General features: G+C 43.0%; 1 protein-coding gene across 1 annotated transcript in view; it reads left to right on the top strand.

Moving 5' to 3' along the window:
• The window catches only part of ROS1 (ROS proto-oncogene 1, receptor tyrosine kinase), a 249252-nt gene extending 241009 nt beyond the window's left edge, over positions 1-8243 (top strand). Inside the window, exon 41 of the mRNA XM_073627146.1 lies at positions 5169-8243. Within this exon, the coding sequence (XP_073483247.1) occupies positions 5169-5275 (107 nt within the window). The 3' untranslated portion in view covers positions 5276-8243. The remainder of the gene's footprint in view (positions 1-5168) is intronic.
• Positions 8244-20797: the final 12554 nt, after the last annotated feature.

Raw genomic sequence — 20797 nt, 5'->3', positions numbered from 1 at the left:
AAAGTGGATTTGCCTTTCGTAAACAACCCCCATAGTGTCATTCGGTTTTAACACAAGTTTTTTTAGTGGTTTGCCGGAAGCACACTTCATGTCTAAATTCTCAGTCAGAGCTGTTCCACGATCAATCAGCTGACAAAAATAGAAACACAGACATACATGAATAAAAATATCATCATGAGTTCATACAGCTTTGTTTAGGCAAACATCACCACCATACACTTATACAGGAAACTGCTCTAAACATAGGCAGGGTGGCTGGCATGTGTCTGGAACATAAATACCAAGATTTAATTAGAACCCCTTATTATAATGTTGCCGCCTCAAGAGCAAGTTGAAAATAGGGTACATTTATGGGTTACGTGCTTCAAAACAGGGTTTTGAACTAAGTGGTTCATGAAACAAAACTTGACAGATGTCAAGGGTGGTGAAAAGGCCAGCATGTTCTTGAAATGTATTTGCAAAGTCTGCTGTTTTCAAGACAGGAAGACAGGTAGAAATTCACTATTCAGGAAACTGACATTTTTCACGGATTTAAATGGACATTGCACTTAAATAGAAAGGTCTGCTTAACTAGTGAGGGCCACTGCCCCCTTGCTCTAAGCTGAATAAAAGTAGGGTAATGTCACCATCTTTGTGAAGAGATCCCAGGGATAGCCCAAATCTTGCAACTATTTGATCCTGCTCTGTGCTCAATGGCGACCCTAGGGGGGGGCCAGAGGGGGCCCTGACCCCCCCAACATTATGCTGTGCCCCACCATGTGCCTCAAAAAAAAATTTTTTTTTTTTTTTTACAAAAAATCAATGTCTAAGAGGGAGAGAGTCCCCAGTCAACTCCTGCGGGTGATTCCTCCCCCCTCCCCTGCTCGCTGACACTGCATAATGCGAGCGTTCACACAACCACGGCCGCCTGATCTGCTCCTTCACCTGCATCCTCATTGGCAGGGAGAAGAGCGAGTTGCAGGAAGGACTCCACCAGGACTTTCAGTTACTGAAAAACAGACTGATTTCTCCCGTCCTTAGGACAGGAGGACCAGCCTGTAAATTCCAAGAGATGCCAGACCAGCGCTGTCAATAGCAGGGGCAGGACAGCAAGAGGAGGCTGGGGAACCCCACAGTGGCAGAACACCAGGGCCCGGAGGCAAGACAACCTTTGCAACCCTGATAATTCTCCCACTGCTTTGGATCCTTATATTTTCTTGATATGCTGGTGACATATATCTCTTGTTTTCTGCCACCCTGGGGGACCCCAATACAGTAGGAAGGGAGCTCACTGCAGAACATGTGAAAGGGCCCGTTGTGGGGTCGTAGTAAAGGGCCCCAGGATATATATATATATATATATATATATATATATATATATGCATTTTATAGTTGCCCCCCTACTTTTGTCCCTGTCCCCCCATGTGCCCCCCCTAAATTTGAAAGCTGGAGACGCCACTGTCTGTGCTGGAGTGCAATGTTGTGAGGTTTCGGCCACTTTACATTCCCTAGGATATCAACAGAAGGATGGTGATGTCAGCCTCTGCAGTATGGAAGCTAGGGAATAGGTAAGTATATTAACTTATTTTTAGCAGGGGAGAGGTGGCCATTACTAAATTAGATTCATTGCATAGAGAGCAAAGTTACGTAAAGCAGATCTTTAGGCATAGCTTAAATTTAAAACGGTCAGATTACAGAAAACAAGTTTAAAAAGCCATTAAAACAATAAAAAAATGCTAAAAATATTATTTTAATATTTTCATGTGCTCTTGTCATCTACTCTTCCAGCTGTCAGGGATAGACCAAATTCTATAAATAAACCAAGTTCCATATTCTCTGCTGGTGTCCACAAGAACATCAGGATGGGACTGTCTCAGGGTGGATCCATCATTATGTCTCTTGGTTTCCCTTCTGTTGGCCACATGATTTTTTGTACATACACTATATTGTCAAAAGTATTGACAAGGTTTAGGAGTGTGTCTATGGGAATGTTTGACCATTTTTCCAGAACCGCATGTGTGAGGCCAGGTACTGATGTTGGATGAGAAGGCCTGGCTCACAGTCTCCGCTCTAATTCATCCTAAAGGTGTTCTATCAGGTTGAGGTCAGGACCAGTCAAGTTCCCACACCCCAAAATTGCTCATCTGTGCCTTCATTGACCTTGCTTTGAGCACTGGTGCGCAGTAATGTTGTAAGGAAGTAAGGAAGGGGCCATCCCCAAACTGTTCCCCCAAAGTTGAGAGCATGAAATTATTCAAAATGTCTTGGTATGCTGACGCCTTAAAAGTTCCCTTTATGGAACTAAGGGGCCAAGCCCAACCCCTGAAAAACAACCCCACACTATAATGATATGATTTGGACCAGTGCAGTGACTGGCCTGCACAGAGTCCTGACCTTAACTCGATAGAACACCTTTGAGATGAATTAGAGCAGAGACTGCGAGCCAGACCTTCTCGTCCAACATCAGTGCCTGACCTCACAAATGCACTTCTGGAAGAATAGTCAAACATTCCCATAGACACACTCCTGAACTTTGTGGACAGCCTTCCCAGAAGAGTTGACGCTTTTATAGCTGCAAAGGGTGGGTCAACTCACTATTGAACCCTACGGACTAAGACTGGGATGCCATTAAAGTTCATGTGCGTATAAAGGCAGGCGTTCCCAATACTTTTGAAGATATAGTCTATCTCTGATGGTCAAGCAAAATATCTAGGAGATTGTTGTCTGAGCAGTTTTCTATGGGGGAGAGTTACTAAAACTGGTGCACCCAAAAACTGGTGCAGCTGTGCATAGTAACAAATCGACTTCTAACGTCAGCTTGTTCAATTAAGCTTTGACAATAGGGCTCCTTTCATACCTGTGCGACCTAAGAATTGACTTCGCAGGAGACCCCAAGTCACAGGACATGTGAAATGCCATGTACCTCTAAAAGCCGTACCAATTGACATTACTGACGTTGCTGCGACTTCAGAAAAGGTTCCTCCACTACCTTTGACATGACCTCAATACCAGAGAGTGTCAAAGTCACTTCAAAGTCATATCAAAGTCAGACTCCAAAGTTGCGCTGAAAATCACGCAACTTTGAAATCGGCTAGTGTGAAAGGAGGCTTAAACCTAAAAATGTATTGGTCGCTATGCACAGATGCACCAGATTCTGTGTGCATCAGTTTTAGTAAATCTCCCCCATAGACAACCACTCAGATAACAACCTCCTAGATATTTTGCTTGGCCATCAGAGATAGACTACATTGTCAAAAGTATTGGGAACGTCTGCCTTTATACACACATGAACTTTAATGGCATCCCAGTCTTAGTCCGTAGGGTTCAATATTGAGTTGGCCCAACCTTTGCAGCTATAACAGCTTCAACTCTTCAGGGAAGGCTGTCCACAAGGTTTAGGAGTGTGTCTATGGGAATGTTTGACTATTCTTCCAAAAGCGCATCCAGAGCATTGACAAGCAGCCAGTGACAAGACAAAATATCTCATTTTAAATAAGCAAATACGATATTTAGAATTTTGGACCTGAATGTTTAAATGACTAATTTAGGTATTCTATATCGTTATTGTTGTGCTTTAATTGTGAGTATGCCTGGACTTCCTACATAAAAATAATGTTTAATATTTTTTTTTTTTAATCAAGACCATGGGTTGCACCATCAACAATAAAAGGATAACTTTTAACACATCGTATGTGAAATAAAATGCTTTATGTTTTTGTTTGAACTCTTTTTATAAAAAACACAATAGCTATTTGTCACCCAAAATCAGAGTAAAATAATAAGGAGCTACTGCCTAGATCTGGGGTATCTTACAGACATTCCACTTGTTGCTCAATCATAATGATTTTAGTGATAAATCAAAAATCTGCCAGCAGGGCTTGTTAACGCCTATTCATTGTGGTAACACACATGCACATTGCCACAACATGTGGAAACACTCAATATGTGCGTTAATACTAGGGTTGCCACCTTATCCCTTTAAAATTAATTTGTTATTAATTACACAGGTTCTGAGGCTGATTAAGGTGGTAAAAAAACTCAACTAGTGCCTTATCTGAATTAAATTAGCCTCAGAACCTGTGCATTTAATATGTGTTTGGTTTTAAAGGGATGAGGTGGCAACCCTAATTGGTATGCCGTGGTGCCATTCATTTTGAATGGCAGTCCAATGCACCTTGTGTTGTAAAGCACCGCAGTGCACCACAATGCACAGTGTGAGTTACAGTTTACTGAAAAAGGCACAATTTTTAGCACTGCAGCCTAAGAGCATGTGTTGTGGCACAGTGCAGTATGGTGTTTATAGACCTGAAGGTCTAATCTATTAATAATCAGCCATGTCAAAAGATATAAAGAATTATTACACCGACCAAAAATCATCACTGCTAATATGGTAGAGTGCTGTGTTAAAAACACCAAGGGGTTACGAAAGGCAAATCCACTTTGCACTACAAGTGCAAACTACAAGTGCAAAGTGCACTTGGAAGTACAGTCGCTGTAGATCCGAGGGGGACGTGCAAGGAAGATAAAAAACAGCATTTTAGCTTGCACATGATTGGATAATAAAATCAGCAGAGCTTCCCCTCATTTCAGATCTACCCCTCAGATTTACAGCGACTGTACTTCCAAGTGCACTTTCAGTGCAATTTCAAGTGCACTTTGCACTTGTAGTGCAAAGTGGATTTGCCTTTCGTAAATAACCCCCCAAATCTCTCAGTGTATGTGTTCATTTCACAATCATTTCTCATACAAATTCACTAGATCATGTTCCTTTTGCTAAATTAACATAGAGACAGCTGAAATGTATAGCTTATCAGCTGTCAGTTATACCATGGTAAATGAAAAAGTTGGAATAAAAGTATTTATTCGTATCCTCCAATATGTCTCTTATATCTAAAAGCACATTGTTCTCTTATGCCACAATAAAGTCTTAATCTTTGTCTTTTCCACGCAGTATCTCAGTGTTCATAACAAGTCAAGTCATTGCAGAGATCTTTTATTACACAAATTCCAATTCCTCATGAAAGCAGAGAGAAAACTTCAATTTACATTGCAGACATTTTCTTCTGTTGAAGGCTCTGCTAATGTTTTATCATGAAGTATTTTTCATCAAATAGTTTACATTTTTTAATTTAGATCATTTTCCTTGGACCTACAGTGAATAAATGTTCAAAACATGTTTACTTTTACAGATACAAATGTTAGCATTCTGGGTTCAGCTTCAGAAGACACTGGATCAGTGACCCTCACAGAAGCAAGGAATGTGGATGGCCTCAATTATCTAATGGTGACTACATAAGTCAGTATACGTGGAAAAAAACAAAACAAAAAAAATCCCTGTTCTAAGAATTATATTAAAGCAAAGCCTTGAACACTTCATTTAGTGAATATAATAAGTCAACAATTGTAATGGCTACCGTGTGAATCCTGAATACTGAAGAATTTGAAGTCATGCAAGGATGTAAATTGATGGATTCAATCAAATGCCTTCATTCTGTCTTTAAAAAAGATATTGGTACATAGTAAAAACATGTTTGAATGACCCGTATAGCTTAAAAAAAAACTATTTTATAAAAGAAACTGTCTTTGTATTTGAAATATTATCTTTATTTCTCAGATGGACCTTGTAGCAAGGACTTTATGTAGAATGTTTTTCTCAGACATAACTTATGAATTCTCCTGGTTTTCCTTTAGTTAAAAGAGTGCCATCTTGTCTTTTATGGTTACCTTAAAGTATATTTCCTTTTTGGCAGCCATATTGGGATAACACTTCCTTTATGTTTGTTACATGTTCCCATTTATGTAACACGTCTTAAAAAAAAAAAAAAAAAAAATCTAAAAACTGCTGCTTACCACTTTAGATGCTTCAACTCCGACATTTAACACACAGCTCAGAGTCCACTTCCTGGCCTACGCTCACTTTTGCTCCATTATCATCACTCACCTCTGCACTCCCTCATCCACTATTCGTCTTTGCACTCACTTATCCACTGCTCACCCCGCTTTCAATGAGTGCAAACCTTGATCTCCTCCTTCTCACACATCACTCACCTCTGCACTCCCTCATCCACTATCCGTCTTTGCGCTCACTTATCCACTGCTCACCCCGCTTTCAATCAGTGCAGACCTTGATCTCCTCCTTCTCACACTCAATAACAATGGAGACCCTTGCATCCTTCACACTCACATGCAATGCAGATTCCTGCCCCTCTCCTCACACTCACAAATAATACAGTCTTCCTGCCCCTCTCACGCCCAATGCAAATGCCTGCCCACCTCCTTTAACACAATGAAGCCCCATTGTGCCCCCCCCCACATGCAATATAACTCCATTGCTCCCCTCACACATAATACACCCCCCTCTCTTCACACATAATACAGCCCCCACCCTCCTTTATTCACACATAATAAAACTCCTATCCCCCCTCTTTACATATAATACAACTCCCATCCCCCCTTTTTACAAATAATACAGCCCACATCCACCCTCTCTTCACAGATGATACAGCCCCCCCTTACCTCTCTCCTCACACATATAAGAGCTTCTGTGCTGGACTGTTGAGTTAAGCAAGATGAGTGAGGTAGGTTAGTGGCACTACATAAAATGAAGGAAAAAAAAGTGTAAAAGTGTTGCATAGTTGTGGATTTGAGACCAGGGGCACTTAGCTGGATATGTGGGGCACCTGTCTCGGAGACCCAACACGTGACATCTTCAAATGTTAAAAACTATATTGGGGAGAAGGTCTGAAACAGGACATCAACTATCATAGGCTGTAGGTTGTTTATGTTATGTTTGCTGCTGTTATGTACAATTATTTTCAATGTTGTATAAGGATAGCAATGCAGGCTGGTAGTTCTAGTCCTAAACCCCACAGCTCAGGGGAAAGGACGAGCAGCTGAAAGTTAAACATTGAATCCTATGGACAAAGGCTTCCCACCCTACCCCCAAATGATCCTTTGAGCCTGCACATATCAGAGAGGCAGTCTGAGAAAGTTCTAAGGAACTGTTTTTTTTTTTTTTTTCACCTCACTAGTGGTGATTTCAGAAGGAGGTAATTAAGTGGTTGACAAAATCATTGTCTTCTCATTACTTCCAGGGTACAGAGCAGTCACTTGCCTGCAAGTGCTGCAAATCTGCCCTTTTCCTCCCTCTCCTCAAGGGTTCATAACAGTAACTTTAATTTAGTAGAGCTGAATCCTTTTCCTCTTTCTTAAGCAGACACTTTATTTTTTAGAGCTGCTAATGCACCCTTTTCCTTGTCTTGTTCAAGGGTACAGAGCAAATGCTTTCCTTTCTCTCTCTCTTGCTCTTGTGCATTTTTCCTTCTTCTCCTCCTCCTTCTCCTCCTCAGGAGTGCAGCCACTTTTTTAAAGTTGTGCTTTTCCTCCTCCTTCTGCTCATATAGCACCATAACTGTGCCAACCTTTCCAAAACATTCCTGTTTTTTTCTTGATTCCCCCCCCCCCACCTCCTTGTTAAGGCTGCAGGGCAGCCACTTTATATTTTTACAATGCTGCTTCTACTCTCCTTCTTGAGGGTGCAAAACAGCCACTTGCCTTTCTAGTGCTGCTTATGCATACTTTTCCTATTCCTCCACTTCAGCTAATCCCACCTTAGCCTCAACAAAGATTTCCCCAATTCACCTCAATGCCTAGCATCTTCATGCCAGCTTTGCCTGGTTTATGTAAGCTTGTGGCATGTGACACCACAGCGTCAGGTATTCAGACACCATTAGTTTACCAAAAGCTCACGCACCAACTCTCATTACTTTACAGAAGAAGGCCATCCCTGCCCTCCACCAACATGTGGTATGCAATGAGGTAGCGGGAAGCAGAAGAGGAATACAAGGAGGAGAAAGGGGTGCTGTCAGTAAGGAGGTAGGATGGGGTGTTGGTGGTGAGGAGTGCTGTAATTGTGGTAGTGAGAAGGAGGAGTGATGTGGTACTTGGCAATAAGACGGAAGGTTGGGGGATACTTGCAGTCATAGACTAAGGGAAGACAGGCAGCAACATCTGAGTGCAGTAGGTCTAAAAAACTGTTTATTATAACAAAATTGGTGATTCTCATAGAAAGAGCTTGTACAGCGCTCATCAAGCATGTAATAACCGCTGTGATGGACAAGTCTGGTCCCTCTGTGTGTCTACATCAAACAATCCTCAGCCTTGGCCATGTGGTGGCTCCCAGAGCTCCACAGCTGGCTTGAAGGCTTGTCATTTGCATTTGCTGCCATAGGCTACCTGCCTTTTCACAACAAAGGGGGAGGACAGGCAGCAGCATATGGAGGGGGGAAATTGTGGGGCCGGGGGGGGGGGTGTCAGGGAACAACATAGTTTAGTGCATACATATTCGTCTGATTATTAATTATTATTTTTTAATTTGTCATTTTTTATTTTTTCCTTGTTCATCCCTGCCCTGGTGAAGCAATTGGACAGGGAGGACAATGTAAGCTGTGTACTTTTAATAACAAAGTTCTAAACCTATACATCACCTTTTCCCTATGCAAAAATAACAGACAGGTTACCTTTCCACAAAGCAAGGACAAGGACATGCAGCAGAAAACAGATTGGGGAAATTTAAGGTCATATGTTTTTTTTTTTTACCCTTATGGTCATTTCTGTCTTTGTGAAGCAAATACAGTCAGGAGTAGCAATGCAAACTGGGTGCTACTATCAAAAAAATAAGGTCTAGACCTAGACCACACCTTGTCCCTATGCAAAAAAAAAATAAAAAAAAAAATGGGCTGCTATCTCAGATCTTACCCTTACAGAGGTGATGTTTACTTGAAATCCCACCATGTAGGTGAGAGTAGAAATAAAAATGTCTCTAATGTTAAAAAAAAGCTGTTAGTGATGCACAGTGAAACCCTGACTAGTTCTTCTTAAGATTGAAGCATGTAGCGCTGGTTGGAGGTGGTGCAATATGTGCTTGAGGTACTTGCTTGCACTGCTGTACCTATCATGTCAAAGACGGCCTTCATCGCAGCGGGGGGAAATTTTAGACTGAGAAGCTGAATTTTAATAACCTGCAGTGCAATGCTTTGGATGCACAGTTTCTTTATTTATAGTACTGTGCAAATGTTTTGGACAGGTGTGAAGAAACGCTGTGAAGTAGGAATGCTTTCAAAAATATATATTTATATTTTTATCAATTTACAAAATGCAAAGTGAGCGAACAGAAGAAACATCTAAATCAAATCAACATTTGTTGTGACTACCCTTTGGCTTCAGACCAGCATCAATCCTTACACTTGCACACTTCATACACTTGCACAAAATCTGGAATTTTGTAGGAGTAGAGTCGGGTGTATGTTTAACAAATTATACCAGGCAAGTGCTAATGATCATCAATTTCATATGTAGGTTTAAACACAGTCATTAAAAGAAATGAAAACAGCTGTGTAGGAGTCTTTAACCTTGGTGAGGACCAGTCAAACTCTGCTATTAAGGCGAGGTTGTGAAAGACAACTTCATGTCACAGGTCATACACCATGGCAGGTCTGAGCACAGCAACAAGACACAATATGGTTATACTGCATTAGAAAGGTCTCTCCCAGGCAAAGATTTCAAAGCAGACTAGGGTTTCAAGATGTAAGGTTCTTAACCACTTGCTTACTGGGCACCTAAACCCTCCGCTGTCACTCTTTGAATGATAATTGCACGGTCATACAACACTGTACCCAAATGACATTTTTATCATTTTTTCCCCACAAATAGAGCTTTCTTTTGGTGGTATTTAATCACCTCTGTTTTTTAAAAAAATTAAAGACAAAATAAAAAAAAAAATACAAAACTGTTTTATATTTTGTTAATAAATTTTGCAAACAGGTAGTTTTTCTCCTTCACTGATGAGGCTACACTGATGGGCACTGATAGGCTGCACTGATGGGCACCAATAGGCTGCATTGATGGGCACTGATAAGGCGACACTGATGGGCACTGATAAGGTGGCACTGGTGGGCACTGATGGATGGCACTGATGGGTGGCACTGAAGGGCATTGATAGGTGGCACTGAAGGGCACTAATAGATGGCACTGATAGCTGGCACTGATGGGTAGCAGTGATGGGCACTGATGGGTGGCACATATGTGGCACTGGTGTACTTGTGGGCACTGATTGGTGGACACTGTGGGCACATATGAGGCGGCTTCACCTCTCCCTGCTCGGGACCGATGTCCCTTCAACAGGAGCCGGTGATCGGCTTTTTTTTCTCCTCACGCTATCAGCATGAGAAGAAAATAAAAAGACTACCGATCCTCTGTTTACATCACGTGATCAGCTGTCATTGGCTGACAGCTGATCACGTGGTAGGGGTCGGGATCGACCCCTTACTCGGATCTGTGATCACCCGAGTCTCATTGACTCGAGTGACCACAGTGCACGCCCTGCAGGGGGGCGCGGCCAATTTGCAAAGAGGAGGACGTCTATTGACGCCCTCCCGGCAAAGCAGATCTGTACTGTAGCCGTCATTCAGCTATAGCGCGGATCTGAAGGAGTTGAACCACCTTCTGACATTTCAGTTACTGTTATCAGATGCCGTTATCTTGCTTTCTCATCATTTGTATGATTGTGACGATTATGTTGTACACTGACAGTTTGTTGTCAACCCTGCTTATGTGTTCCTCATATTATGGACTTTGTTCTTCCTTTGTTCTACCTTAAATTTTCAATAAAATCCTATTGATGAGAAAAAGATGTGACGTTCAAGCTCTTTTGAAGAAGCACAAAGAAACTGGCAATGTTGAGGACGGTAGACGTAGTGGTTGACTAAGGAAATGCAATGCAGCAGATAAAAAACACACCATGCTTACTTTTCTTCAACATTGTAAGATGTCCAGCAGTGCCATCAGCACAGAATTGATGGAAACCAGTGGGACCCAGGTACACCCATCTACTGTCTGGAGAAGTCTGGCCTTCAAGGAATAATTGTGGCCAAAAAGCCATACCTCCAACATAGAAACAAGGCTAAGTGACTCAACTATGTATGAAAACATAGGGACTGGGGTGCAGAAAAATGGCAGCAGGTGCTCTGGATTGATGAGTCAAAATGTGAAATATTCGGCTGTAGTAGGAGGCAGTGTGTTTGCTGAAGAGGTGTAGAGTGGTACAATAATGAATGCTGCGTGCGGGCAACAGTAAAGCATGCTGGAAGTTCCTTGCATGTTTGGGGCTGCATTTCTGAAAATGAAGTTGGAGATTTGGTCAGGATCAATGGTGTCCTCAATGCTGAGAAATACAGGCAGATACTTATCCATCATGCCATACCATCAGGGAGATGTGTGATTGGCCCCAAATTTATTCTGCAGCAGGACAACAAACCCAAACATATAGTCAATATCAATAAAAACTATCTTCAGTGAAAAGAAGAACAAGGAATCCTGGAAGTGATGGTTTGACCCCCACAGAGCCCCAACCTCAACAGGTTGTTTAAGAAACAGAGAGATGTGAGCCTACATCGACAGAAGTTATGTGGTTAGTTTTCTAATATGTTTGGAACAATCTATCAGGCGAAGCATCGATTCTTCGAGGTACACTAGCTGTGTGTAAGTGTACCTAAAAGAAATCATGCTATTTTGAAGGCAAAAAAGTAGTCACACCAAATATTGATTTGATTTGGATTTCTCTTCTGTTCATTTACTTTCAATTTTGTTAACTGATAAAAATAAACTATTAAAGCTTCTCTGGAGCAAAGAAGGCCTACGGACTGGTACATTATGGGATACTAGCAAGTACACCACAGCACCCCTCCTGTAAACCATGGGTGATAGTGGGACAATTACCAGAGCAGTTACTAGCTTATACCCCAGGATTTGGAAGCTGCATATTTGATATTCTGAATCCAATACCATGTACTGGATTGGTATATTGGACACACCCTGCATTATCCCACTGTATGGATTATTATACTTTTATTTCCTTGCAGCCCTCTTTTGGGGGGTTATGAGAAATGGCCCTTCCCAAACTGGATATTATGCCAAACCTATAGGTAAATAAGAGAACCAGTACCTTCACTATATGGGAAGGGGGGTTTGATAATAAAGTTGGCAGTGCCTCTACCGAGGACAGGGCCTCTCTGAACATAGGTGATTCTCTTCCTGGAAAATTAAATATGAATCTAGTCATAGTAATTGGGAGCAGTGAAATACTGCAACCAGCATATAATTTGCTATACATCGATGTACAGTATATGCACAGTATCTCCCAAAAATGAGTACACCCTTCACATTTCTGTAAATATTTTATTCTATCTTTTCATGTGACAACACTGAAGAAATGACACTTTTCTACAATGTAAAGTAGTGAGTTTACAGCTTGTATAACAGTGTAAATTTTCTGTCCCCTCAAAATAACTCAACACACAGCCATTAATGTCTAAACTGCTGACAACAAAAGTGAGTACACCCCTAAATAAAAATGTCCAAATTGGGCCCAATTAGCCATTTTTACTCCCCGGTGTCATGTGACTCGTTAGTGTTACAAGGTCTTAGGTGTGAATGGGGAGCAGGTGTGTTAAATATGTTGTTATTGCTCTCACTCTCTAATACTGGTCACTGGAAGTTAAACATGGCACCTCATGGCAAAGAAATCTGAGGATCTGAAAAAAGGAATTGTTGCTCTACGTAAAGATGACCTAGGCTATAAGAAGATTGCCAAGACCCAGAAACTGAGCTGTAGCACAGTGGCCAAGCCCATACAGCAGTTTAACACGGCAGGTTCCACTCAGAACAGGTCTCACTATGGTCGACCAAAGAAGTTGAGTGCACGTGCTCAGCGTCATAGCCAGAGGTTGTCATTTGGAAATAGACATATGAGTGCTACCAGCATTGCTGTAGAGGTTTTAGGGGTGGGGGATCAGCCTGTCAGTACCCAGACCATACGCCGCACACTGCATCAAATTGGTCTGCATGGCTGTCGTCCCAGAAGGAAGCCTGTACTAAAGATGATGCACAAGAACTGTGACATACTGAAGCAGAGCATGATCTCCTCCCTTTGGAGACTGGGCAGCAGGGCAGTATTCCAACATAACGACCACAAACCCACCTCCAAGACAACCACTGCCTTGCTAAAGAATCTGAGGGTAAAGGTGATGGACTGGCCAAGTATGTCTCCAGACCTAAACCCTATTGAGCATCTGTGGGGTATCCTCAAATGGAGGGTGGAGGAGTGCAAGGTCTCTAACATCCACCAGCTCCGTGATGTCGTCATGGAGGAGTGGAAAAGGACTCCAGTGGCAACCTGTGAAGCTCTGGTGAACTCCATGCCCAAAAGGGTTAAGGCAGTGCTGGAAAATAATGGTGGCCACACAAAATATTGACACTTTTGTCCCAATTTGGACATCTTCACTTAGGGGAGTGCTCACTTTTGTTGCCAGCGGTTTGGACATTAATGGCTGTGTGTTGAGTTATTTTGAGGGACAGCAAATTTACACAGTTATACAAGCTGTACACTCGCTACTTTACATTGTAGCAAAGTGTAATTTCTGTGTCAAATGACAAATGAAATGATATAATAAAATATTTACAAAAATGTGAGGGGTGTACTCACTTTTGTGAGATACTGTGTGTGTGTGTGTATATATATATATATATATATATATATATATATATATATATATATATAAAAAACATATGCACACTGGTATGGAAACGGTATAAGCTTTATTTAAGAAAAGATTAACAATAGTACATACATCCAATGTACAAATAGGTATTATCAACAACGGGCCCAATAAGAGTCCTGGTGGAATTGTGCACTTATACCTGTTTATATAAAGATACCTCAAGACGAATGTTGCAGCAAAGTTTACTTGCAGAGGCCCTTGAGGATAATCCAAGATCACCTGTGATGGGGAGATCCTCCAACCATTGTCCAACCAGATTGGAAGGCAGCTTCTCCCCAGCAGACACTGGGTAGTTGTGTGACACTGGAACTCAGTCGCCTATCTACAATGCATCTTAGTCCCTAGTAGTTTCTAATCTGTCATCTCTAACTATCAGAAATGGTCGTCAGAGGCCTAACCTGGATCTAGCCTATGCTGGTTATTGAGCCCTAAGCTAGAACTAGCTATTTAATCCTAGACCAGAAGGGACAGGGTTAACTAAAACAACAGGATCTATATATACACTTTAATGAAATAAACAGAAGCCATTCCTTGATTTCTAGATAAAGTATCAGCTCCAATGTTCATTGGGCCAGATTTGTACTTCAGAGTGAATTGATAATTGAATAAGGCAGCCAGCCAGCCAACAATGTCCTGTGGCATCCAGTTTGGCTGTGGTTAGGACATATGTCAAAGGATTATTATCTGTTGTTACTTCAACTATAGCTCCATACAGATAACCATGTAACTTATGTAGCGCTTACTCCCATAGGAGCCGCTGGAAATTTGCCCAGGTTCTTCCCCAATGGATTGCTCCCCAACCAGGCCCACAATCTCAGCCACGCGTTTCCTCAATAACCAGTCTAGGGGTGTTGTTTTTGTTTTTAATTTAGAAAACTTGGTTAGGGTTGGGGGAATTGGGTGGATACTCCAAAAACAGAACTATGTATGGATTGAGGACAATTAACCCCTTTCTGAAAAGCTGAAGTAGAAGTCCTTGCATATAGCAAACTGTGGACTTGGCTTTGAAGCGGAAACAGTTAAATGCAAACTTCTTTCTTTAGAGCCACAAGAGCAGAATCCTTTCACAATAAATTACATGGCCTAAGCTCTTCAGGACACCAGCTGATGTTAGCTTTAGACCAATTCACAACTCACTGTCTAGTACAAGAGGGGTAGCAGCAGCCCAAAAGTCTCAAAGATCTCTCACAGCAGTCTGTACTCACAAAATGTCCAGGGACAGTTGGTTGCTTCCTTCCGACTTCCAAGCAACACCTTTCTCAAGTAATACCAAACTAGATCTTCAGCAGCCAGCCCCTCAGTCAGCTCTCCGAAGCTTCAGCATCCAAGCCCTTAGGTTGCCCACCTGAGGCTTCGTGTACAGTAAGCACATGGCAGCACTGCCCTGGAGGGCAACAGCCCTCCAGGCTGGACTGATTCTCTGCAGGACCCAGAAGCCCAGTCTCTCAGAGCATTAATGCAGTTTTAAGTTTTTTGGGCATCAACATATGCAAAGACTGGTGCTTCTGTCAGCTTCTTCAATTGAGTGAAAGCCTCCTAACATGCAGAAATCCAGTGGTCCCCAAAAGGGACAGGACAGACAAAAGCCATGATCTCCATAGGAAGAAAATCCTTGTTTTGAAAATCTGGAAGAGCCACAATTACCTGTAAGGTTTCGTCAACAGAGTATAACTCAGTGTTCGAGCCCCACAATTCCATTCCCACATTATTATTATACAGGATTTATATAGCGCCAACAGTTTACGCATCGCTTTACAATATAAAAGGGAGACAATACAGTTATAATACAATAAAATACAAGAGGATTAGGAGGGCCCTGCTCAGAAGAGTTTACAATCTAATAGGGTGGGGCAGGTGGTACAAAAGGTTGTAACTGTGGAGAATGACCTGATGGAGGTGGTAAAAGATTAGTTGGAGACGTGATAGGCTCTCCTGAAGAGATGGGTTTTCAGGGATTGCCTGAAGGTAGCAAGAATAGGGGATAGCCGAACATGTGCAGGTAGCGAGTTCCAGAGAATGGGAGAGGCTCTGGAGAAATCCTGGAGACGAGCATGGAAGGAGGAGATGAGAGAGCTTGAGAGTAGGAGGTCTTGAGAAAATGGACCGGACGATTTGGGTGATATTTGGAGACAAGACAAGATTGATCATGTAGCTCGGGGCAGAGTTGTGAATGGCTTTTGTATGTTGTGGTTAGTATTTTGAATTTAATTTGCTGGGTGATTGGAAGCCAGTGTAGGGATTGGAGGAGAGGGTTGGCAGACACTGAGCGGTTGGTAAGGTCTATAAGTCTGGCAGCAGCATTCATGATAGACTGAAGAAGGGATAGCCTATGGAGAGGCAGGCCAATGAGAAGGGAGTTGCAATAGTCAAGGCGAGAGATAACGAGGGAGTGAATGAGGAGTTTGGTGGTTTCATTTATTAAAAAGGGGCAAATTTTATAGATGTTACGGAGGTGAATTCTACCAACTTTTGACAACGACTGGACTTGAGGCTGAAATGACAAGTCAGAGTCTAGGATTATACCCAGTACCCTGGCGTGAGGGGAGGGACTGATAGTTGCATTGTTGATTTTGATGTTTTCCATGAAAAGTCATGGATGGGGACACGGGTGGGGGGGGGAATATTAATAGCTCAGTTTTAGAGAGATTTTGTTTAAGGAAGTGGTGTGACATCCATGCTGATATGTCAGTTAGTAAGTCAGTAATGCGAGAGGAGACTGAAGGAGTGAGGTGAGGAGTAGACAGATGATTTGGGTGTCATCGGCGTATTGGAAGCCGTGGGCGGTTATCAAGTGATCGAGGGAGGAGGTGTTAATAGAGAAGAGAAGGGGTCCAAGAACAGAGCCTTGGGGGACCCCCGCAGAAAGGGGCAACGGAGAGGAGGAGACAGAGTTGCAGATGACACTGAAGGAGCGCTGTGATAGATAGGCAGAGAACCAGGATAAAGCAGAATCTCGGAGGCCAAGGAAATGTTTATTGAGAAGGAGCGGGTGGTCAACAGTATCAAAGGCCACAAAGAGGTCAAGTAGTAGGAGTATAGAGTACTGGCTGTTGGTTTTAGCAGTAAGTAAATCGTTAGTGAGTTTTAGTAAGGCAGTTTCTGTGGAGTGCTTCGAGCGAAAGCCAGACTGTAAGGGGTCAAGAAGGTTATTTTCACTGAGGTAGGAGCTAAGACAGTTGTAGACTAAGCATTCTAGAAGTTTAGAGGTGAATGGGAGTAATGAGATGGGTCTTAAGTTGTTCAGGTTGGTGGGGTCCAGTGAGGGCTTTTTAAGTATGGGAGTGATCTGCGCATGTTTTGGAGGGGAGGGGAAGGTACCACTAGAGAGGGAGAGATTGAAGATATGAGTGAGGGAGCATAGAATAGAAGAAGAGCGTGACCGTAGTAGTCGTGAGGGAACAGGATCCAAGGGACAATTGGATAGGTGGGCATCTGATTAAAGTTTTGTAACTTCTTCAGTAGTAGCCAATTCAAAAGAGGAGAGTGTTGAATGTGCTGTTAGGCAAGGTATGTTGGGTTGGGAAGATGTACGCACAGTGGAGGTGTCCTCACGAATTGCATTTATCTTGTCTTTGAAGTGATTGGCAATCTCTTGGGCAGTGAGTGAGTTAATGAGCAGAAGGGGTTTTCATTAGACTGAAAAGGTATGCTGCTCAAATACTTCTGGTAGAATGAACAGTAAATAAGGGTCATTCAGAGGTGTCAAATACAGCTGGGGCTGTATGCCTGTTAACAGTAATGCCCTGTACACACGGTCGGATTTTCAGACGGAAAATGTGTGATAGGACCTTGTTGTTGGAAATTCCGACCGTGTGTAGGCTCCATCACACATTTTCCATCGTAATTTCCGACACTCAAAGTTTGAGAGCTTGTTATAAAATTTTCCGACAACAAAATCCGTTGTCGGAAATTCCGATCGTGTGTACACAAATCCGACGCACAAAGTGCCACGCATGCTCAGAATAAATTAAGAGACAAAAGCTATTGGCTACTGCCCCATTTATAGTCCCGACGTACGTGTTTTACGTCACCGCGTTCAGAACGATCGGATTTTCCGATAACTTTGTGTGACCGTGTGTGTATGCAAGACCAGTTTGAGCCAACATCCGTCGGAAAAAAATCTATGGATTTTGTTGTCGGAATGTCCGATCAATGTCCGACCGTGTGTACAGGGCATAACTTTAAATATAGACGTAGAGCCTATGAGGGCTCTGTGATGGACTGCCTGACACCCCGCCTGGGTAATACCACAAAGAAGCTGCTTCCCAAGCTCTGGAACACGAGGCAAGTGACTATAGCTGTAGCTACCCCAAAGAACTAGGCAACACCAGTTTGTGGAGTAAACCAGAAGAACTGCTTTATTACAGAAACACACTGAAATTATACAGAAAACCATCAGATAAGAGGTAATCACATTATCACAGACAATGCCCACCTCAGAAGAAAATTGCATTACATAAACAAATAAACAATCAAACATAAGAAAATAATAGATTCCTTCCTGGCACCTAGCAGTCTGGACTGTGGAGGTGATTAAACAAAGTGAGAGCTGATCACCTAAACCTAATTACAGAAAACAATAGTTGATGCCAGGAAACCTGTAACAGAAAATAAAATTTCTTAACCCCACATACTGTATGCTGTAATTCACCCCTGCACATAACACAGCGCTCCAGGATAATAGTTCCACTATGCACAGTATACCAAGGGGTCCCAGAAACAGTCCCTCCAGCCCTAATTTCATGGAAAGGGTAGCTGCTCTAATTCACGGTCAGCCAGGTACCCAGGGAAGTGATATTACCTACTTGGGGAACAGGTTCCTGGTAACCCCAAGAGGGGAGGTCTCCTTAGACCTGGGTCCATAGTCGACAGGGAGAAGGCTGGCTCCCAGGCCCCTCCAGGAGCTCAAATCACGGTGAAATGTCTCCCCTCCCCCCAAAGGTAGACTAACCAGGTCCCAGACTCCCAACTGGTCTGTCCCTGAGTTAGTCAGGCATTACAACTCCACACATTCTGTCAACAGGACCTCTAGCATCTGCTGCTGGGGAGAAACAAAGTCCATGCTTTCTCCCAAACATCCATACAGCCACTGGGGGGGGGGGGGGGGGGGAATACCAGCCACATACAATCCCTGAGGGCCCAAGGTCAGGGGCCCTCTGTCCTGTTGCCAGTGGTTCTGCTGGGGCGAGAGGTGCGGACACAAAGAAACTAAGACCGGGCGCTGTGGAGAGGGATGGGCAAAGACCTGAAGTGCTCTGTCCCACTGCCAGCACTTTAGATGGAGAGATGCTGTAGCCACAAATCTCTGTCTGCCCCTGAGGAGGACAAACCGCCACATCTCTCCCTGGATCCCAGGAACTGCTGTGGGTGTGGGGCAGAGGTCTTGGACACTTTGTCCGATTGCCAGCGCTTCAGCTGGGAGTTGAAGCTTCTCTGCATTGGCCTGTCACTGGGGAGAGGGGCCCCCTTCCCCTGCTCTCTGGAGCTCCAGAGGTGTTGCCGATGCTGGGAAGAGGTCGGTAGTGCTCTGCCCTGATGCCATTGCCAAAGCCTCTTCTGGGTTTGCAGACAAGGGTGGAAGGAGCTGGGCAGCACTCTGCATCATGGTCAGTGCTGCGGCTGGAGAAGATTGTTGTAACATCACATATGCTGCTGGCATAAAATCACATGTCCCTGTTAGTGGTGTGGGAGAAAAGCTGGCTGGCTCTTCTCTCAGAAGGGCTGAAGCTGCTGTTGGTGCTTGTTGTGTTACACTATGTGATTTATAATGCTCTGTGTCTTTAAGATCTGTTCCCTCTGTCTATCTGAACTCTTTCTCTCACTGTAGTTCTGTATATTCTCCTCCCCTTCCTCTCTCTGATTCATTGTGCACAGTATACCTCATTGCTGTAACATCTTTACATGTGGCTTACAACTGCAACGTTTTTCTACCTATGGATACCCATCATTAAATGGAAAATTCAAGAGGATTCATCTTCTGTCTTTCCATACAGTGAGTTATCCATTGAGTTAAGCTGTCTGAATTGATGCAAGGGATAAATAGATCACCAGGTCATGTAAGCTCTATATGAAGCTGAAGATAACGTTTATTGCCTTGTAGTTGAGTCAGAACAGTAGAAAAACGGAGTTCCACAGCCTAATTACAAGATTTGTGCATACAGTACTATTACAGACAAGATTTACTGCCCTCATTGCAAGAAAGATTGAGTCAGCAGCACATGGAATCTTCATAACCTGAGTCCAGGCTGCAGGGTGTCATATTACAGATCCTGCCTGCTTATCACTGAGACATTGTCTGCCTGTGTCAGCCATGAGTCGCCACAGCTCTCAATGTGAATACACAGCCACTCCAACACAAGACACTGAGCCAACTGACTTACCCAAACGCGCAGTCAAACCAACCTTGGAAAGTGATGGAGAATTATGAAGCCTTAAGAACTGAATTGTTTAATAGCTTGAAGCTATTTTGGGAAAAGATTGCTTCTGAATCAAATACAGTGTCTGTTGAAGGTGAATTACTGACACTAGAGGGCGCCATTAAACAACTCTCTATCTCTTATGAGCTCTATCAGCTTACCAGTGACAAGTTCATTAATGTCTTACAAAATATGAACACAGAACTTTCACTCGAGGAATTAAAGAATTTCAAGGCTCTTAATCTGGAAAGAGACAATTTTATCCAGCAAACCAAATTAAAGGCAGAAGCAAAGTTAAAGCTGCTACAGGACACTGCATCTCACAGATCGGTTTCCACCAGACATTCTAAAAGGTCTTCTAGAAGTCATAGTTCAAGATACTCAACACTCAGTGAGCGACTTATCAGTGCCCGCGCCGAAGCGGAAGCCAGCAAGGTGCAGGTCGCATATGCAGAAAAGAGAGCAGAGTTGGAAGCTCAAACAGCACGTCAAAGAGCAGAGTTGGAAACGGAGTCAGTGCTTCAGACCGCACGTCAAAGAGCAGAGTTGGAAGCTCACACAGCACGTCAAAGAGCAACTATAGAAATCTTAAATGAACAGTGTGAACATGACGCGGCTATGGCAAGGCTAAGGGTTCTAGAGCAAGCTATCAGTGCAGACAAAGGTGCAAGTGAGAAAGACAGCATCATCCTAAACATAGTAGATATGGAAGATCCCCTCAAACGCACTAAAGACTATGTCCTAAGCCACTGCAGTATACACTCCATTGTCTCCAATGCTCCTGGC

This window comes from Aquarana catesbeiana, linkage group LG04 (genome assembly GCF_042186555.1).
Source record: "Aquarana catesbeiana isolate 2022-GZ linkage group LG04, ASM4218655v1, whole genome shotgun sequence".
NCBI classification, from domain to species: Eukaryota; Metazoa; Chordata; class Amphibia; order Anura; family Ranidae; genus Aquarana; species Aquarana catesbeiana.
The sequence above is the reverse complement of the archived record's forward strand: the minus strand, read 5'-3'. Positions and strand labels throughout refer to the sequence as shown.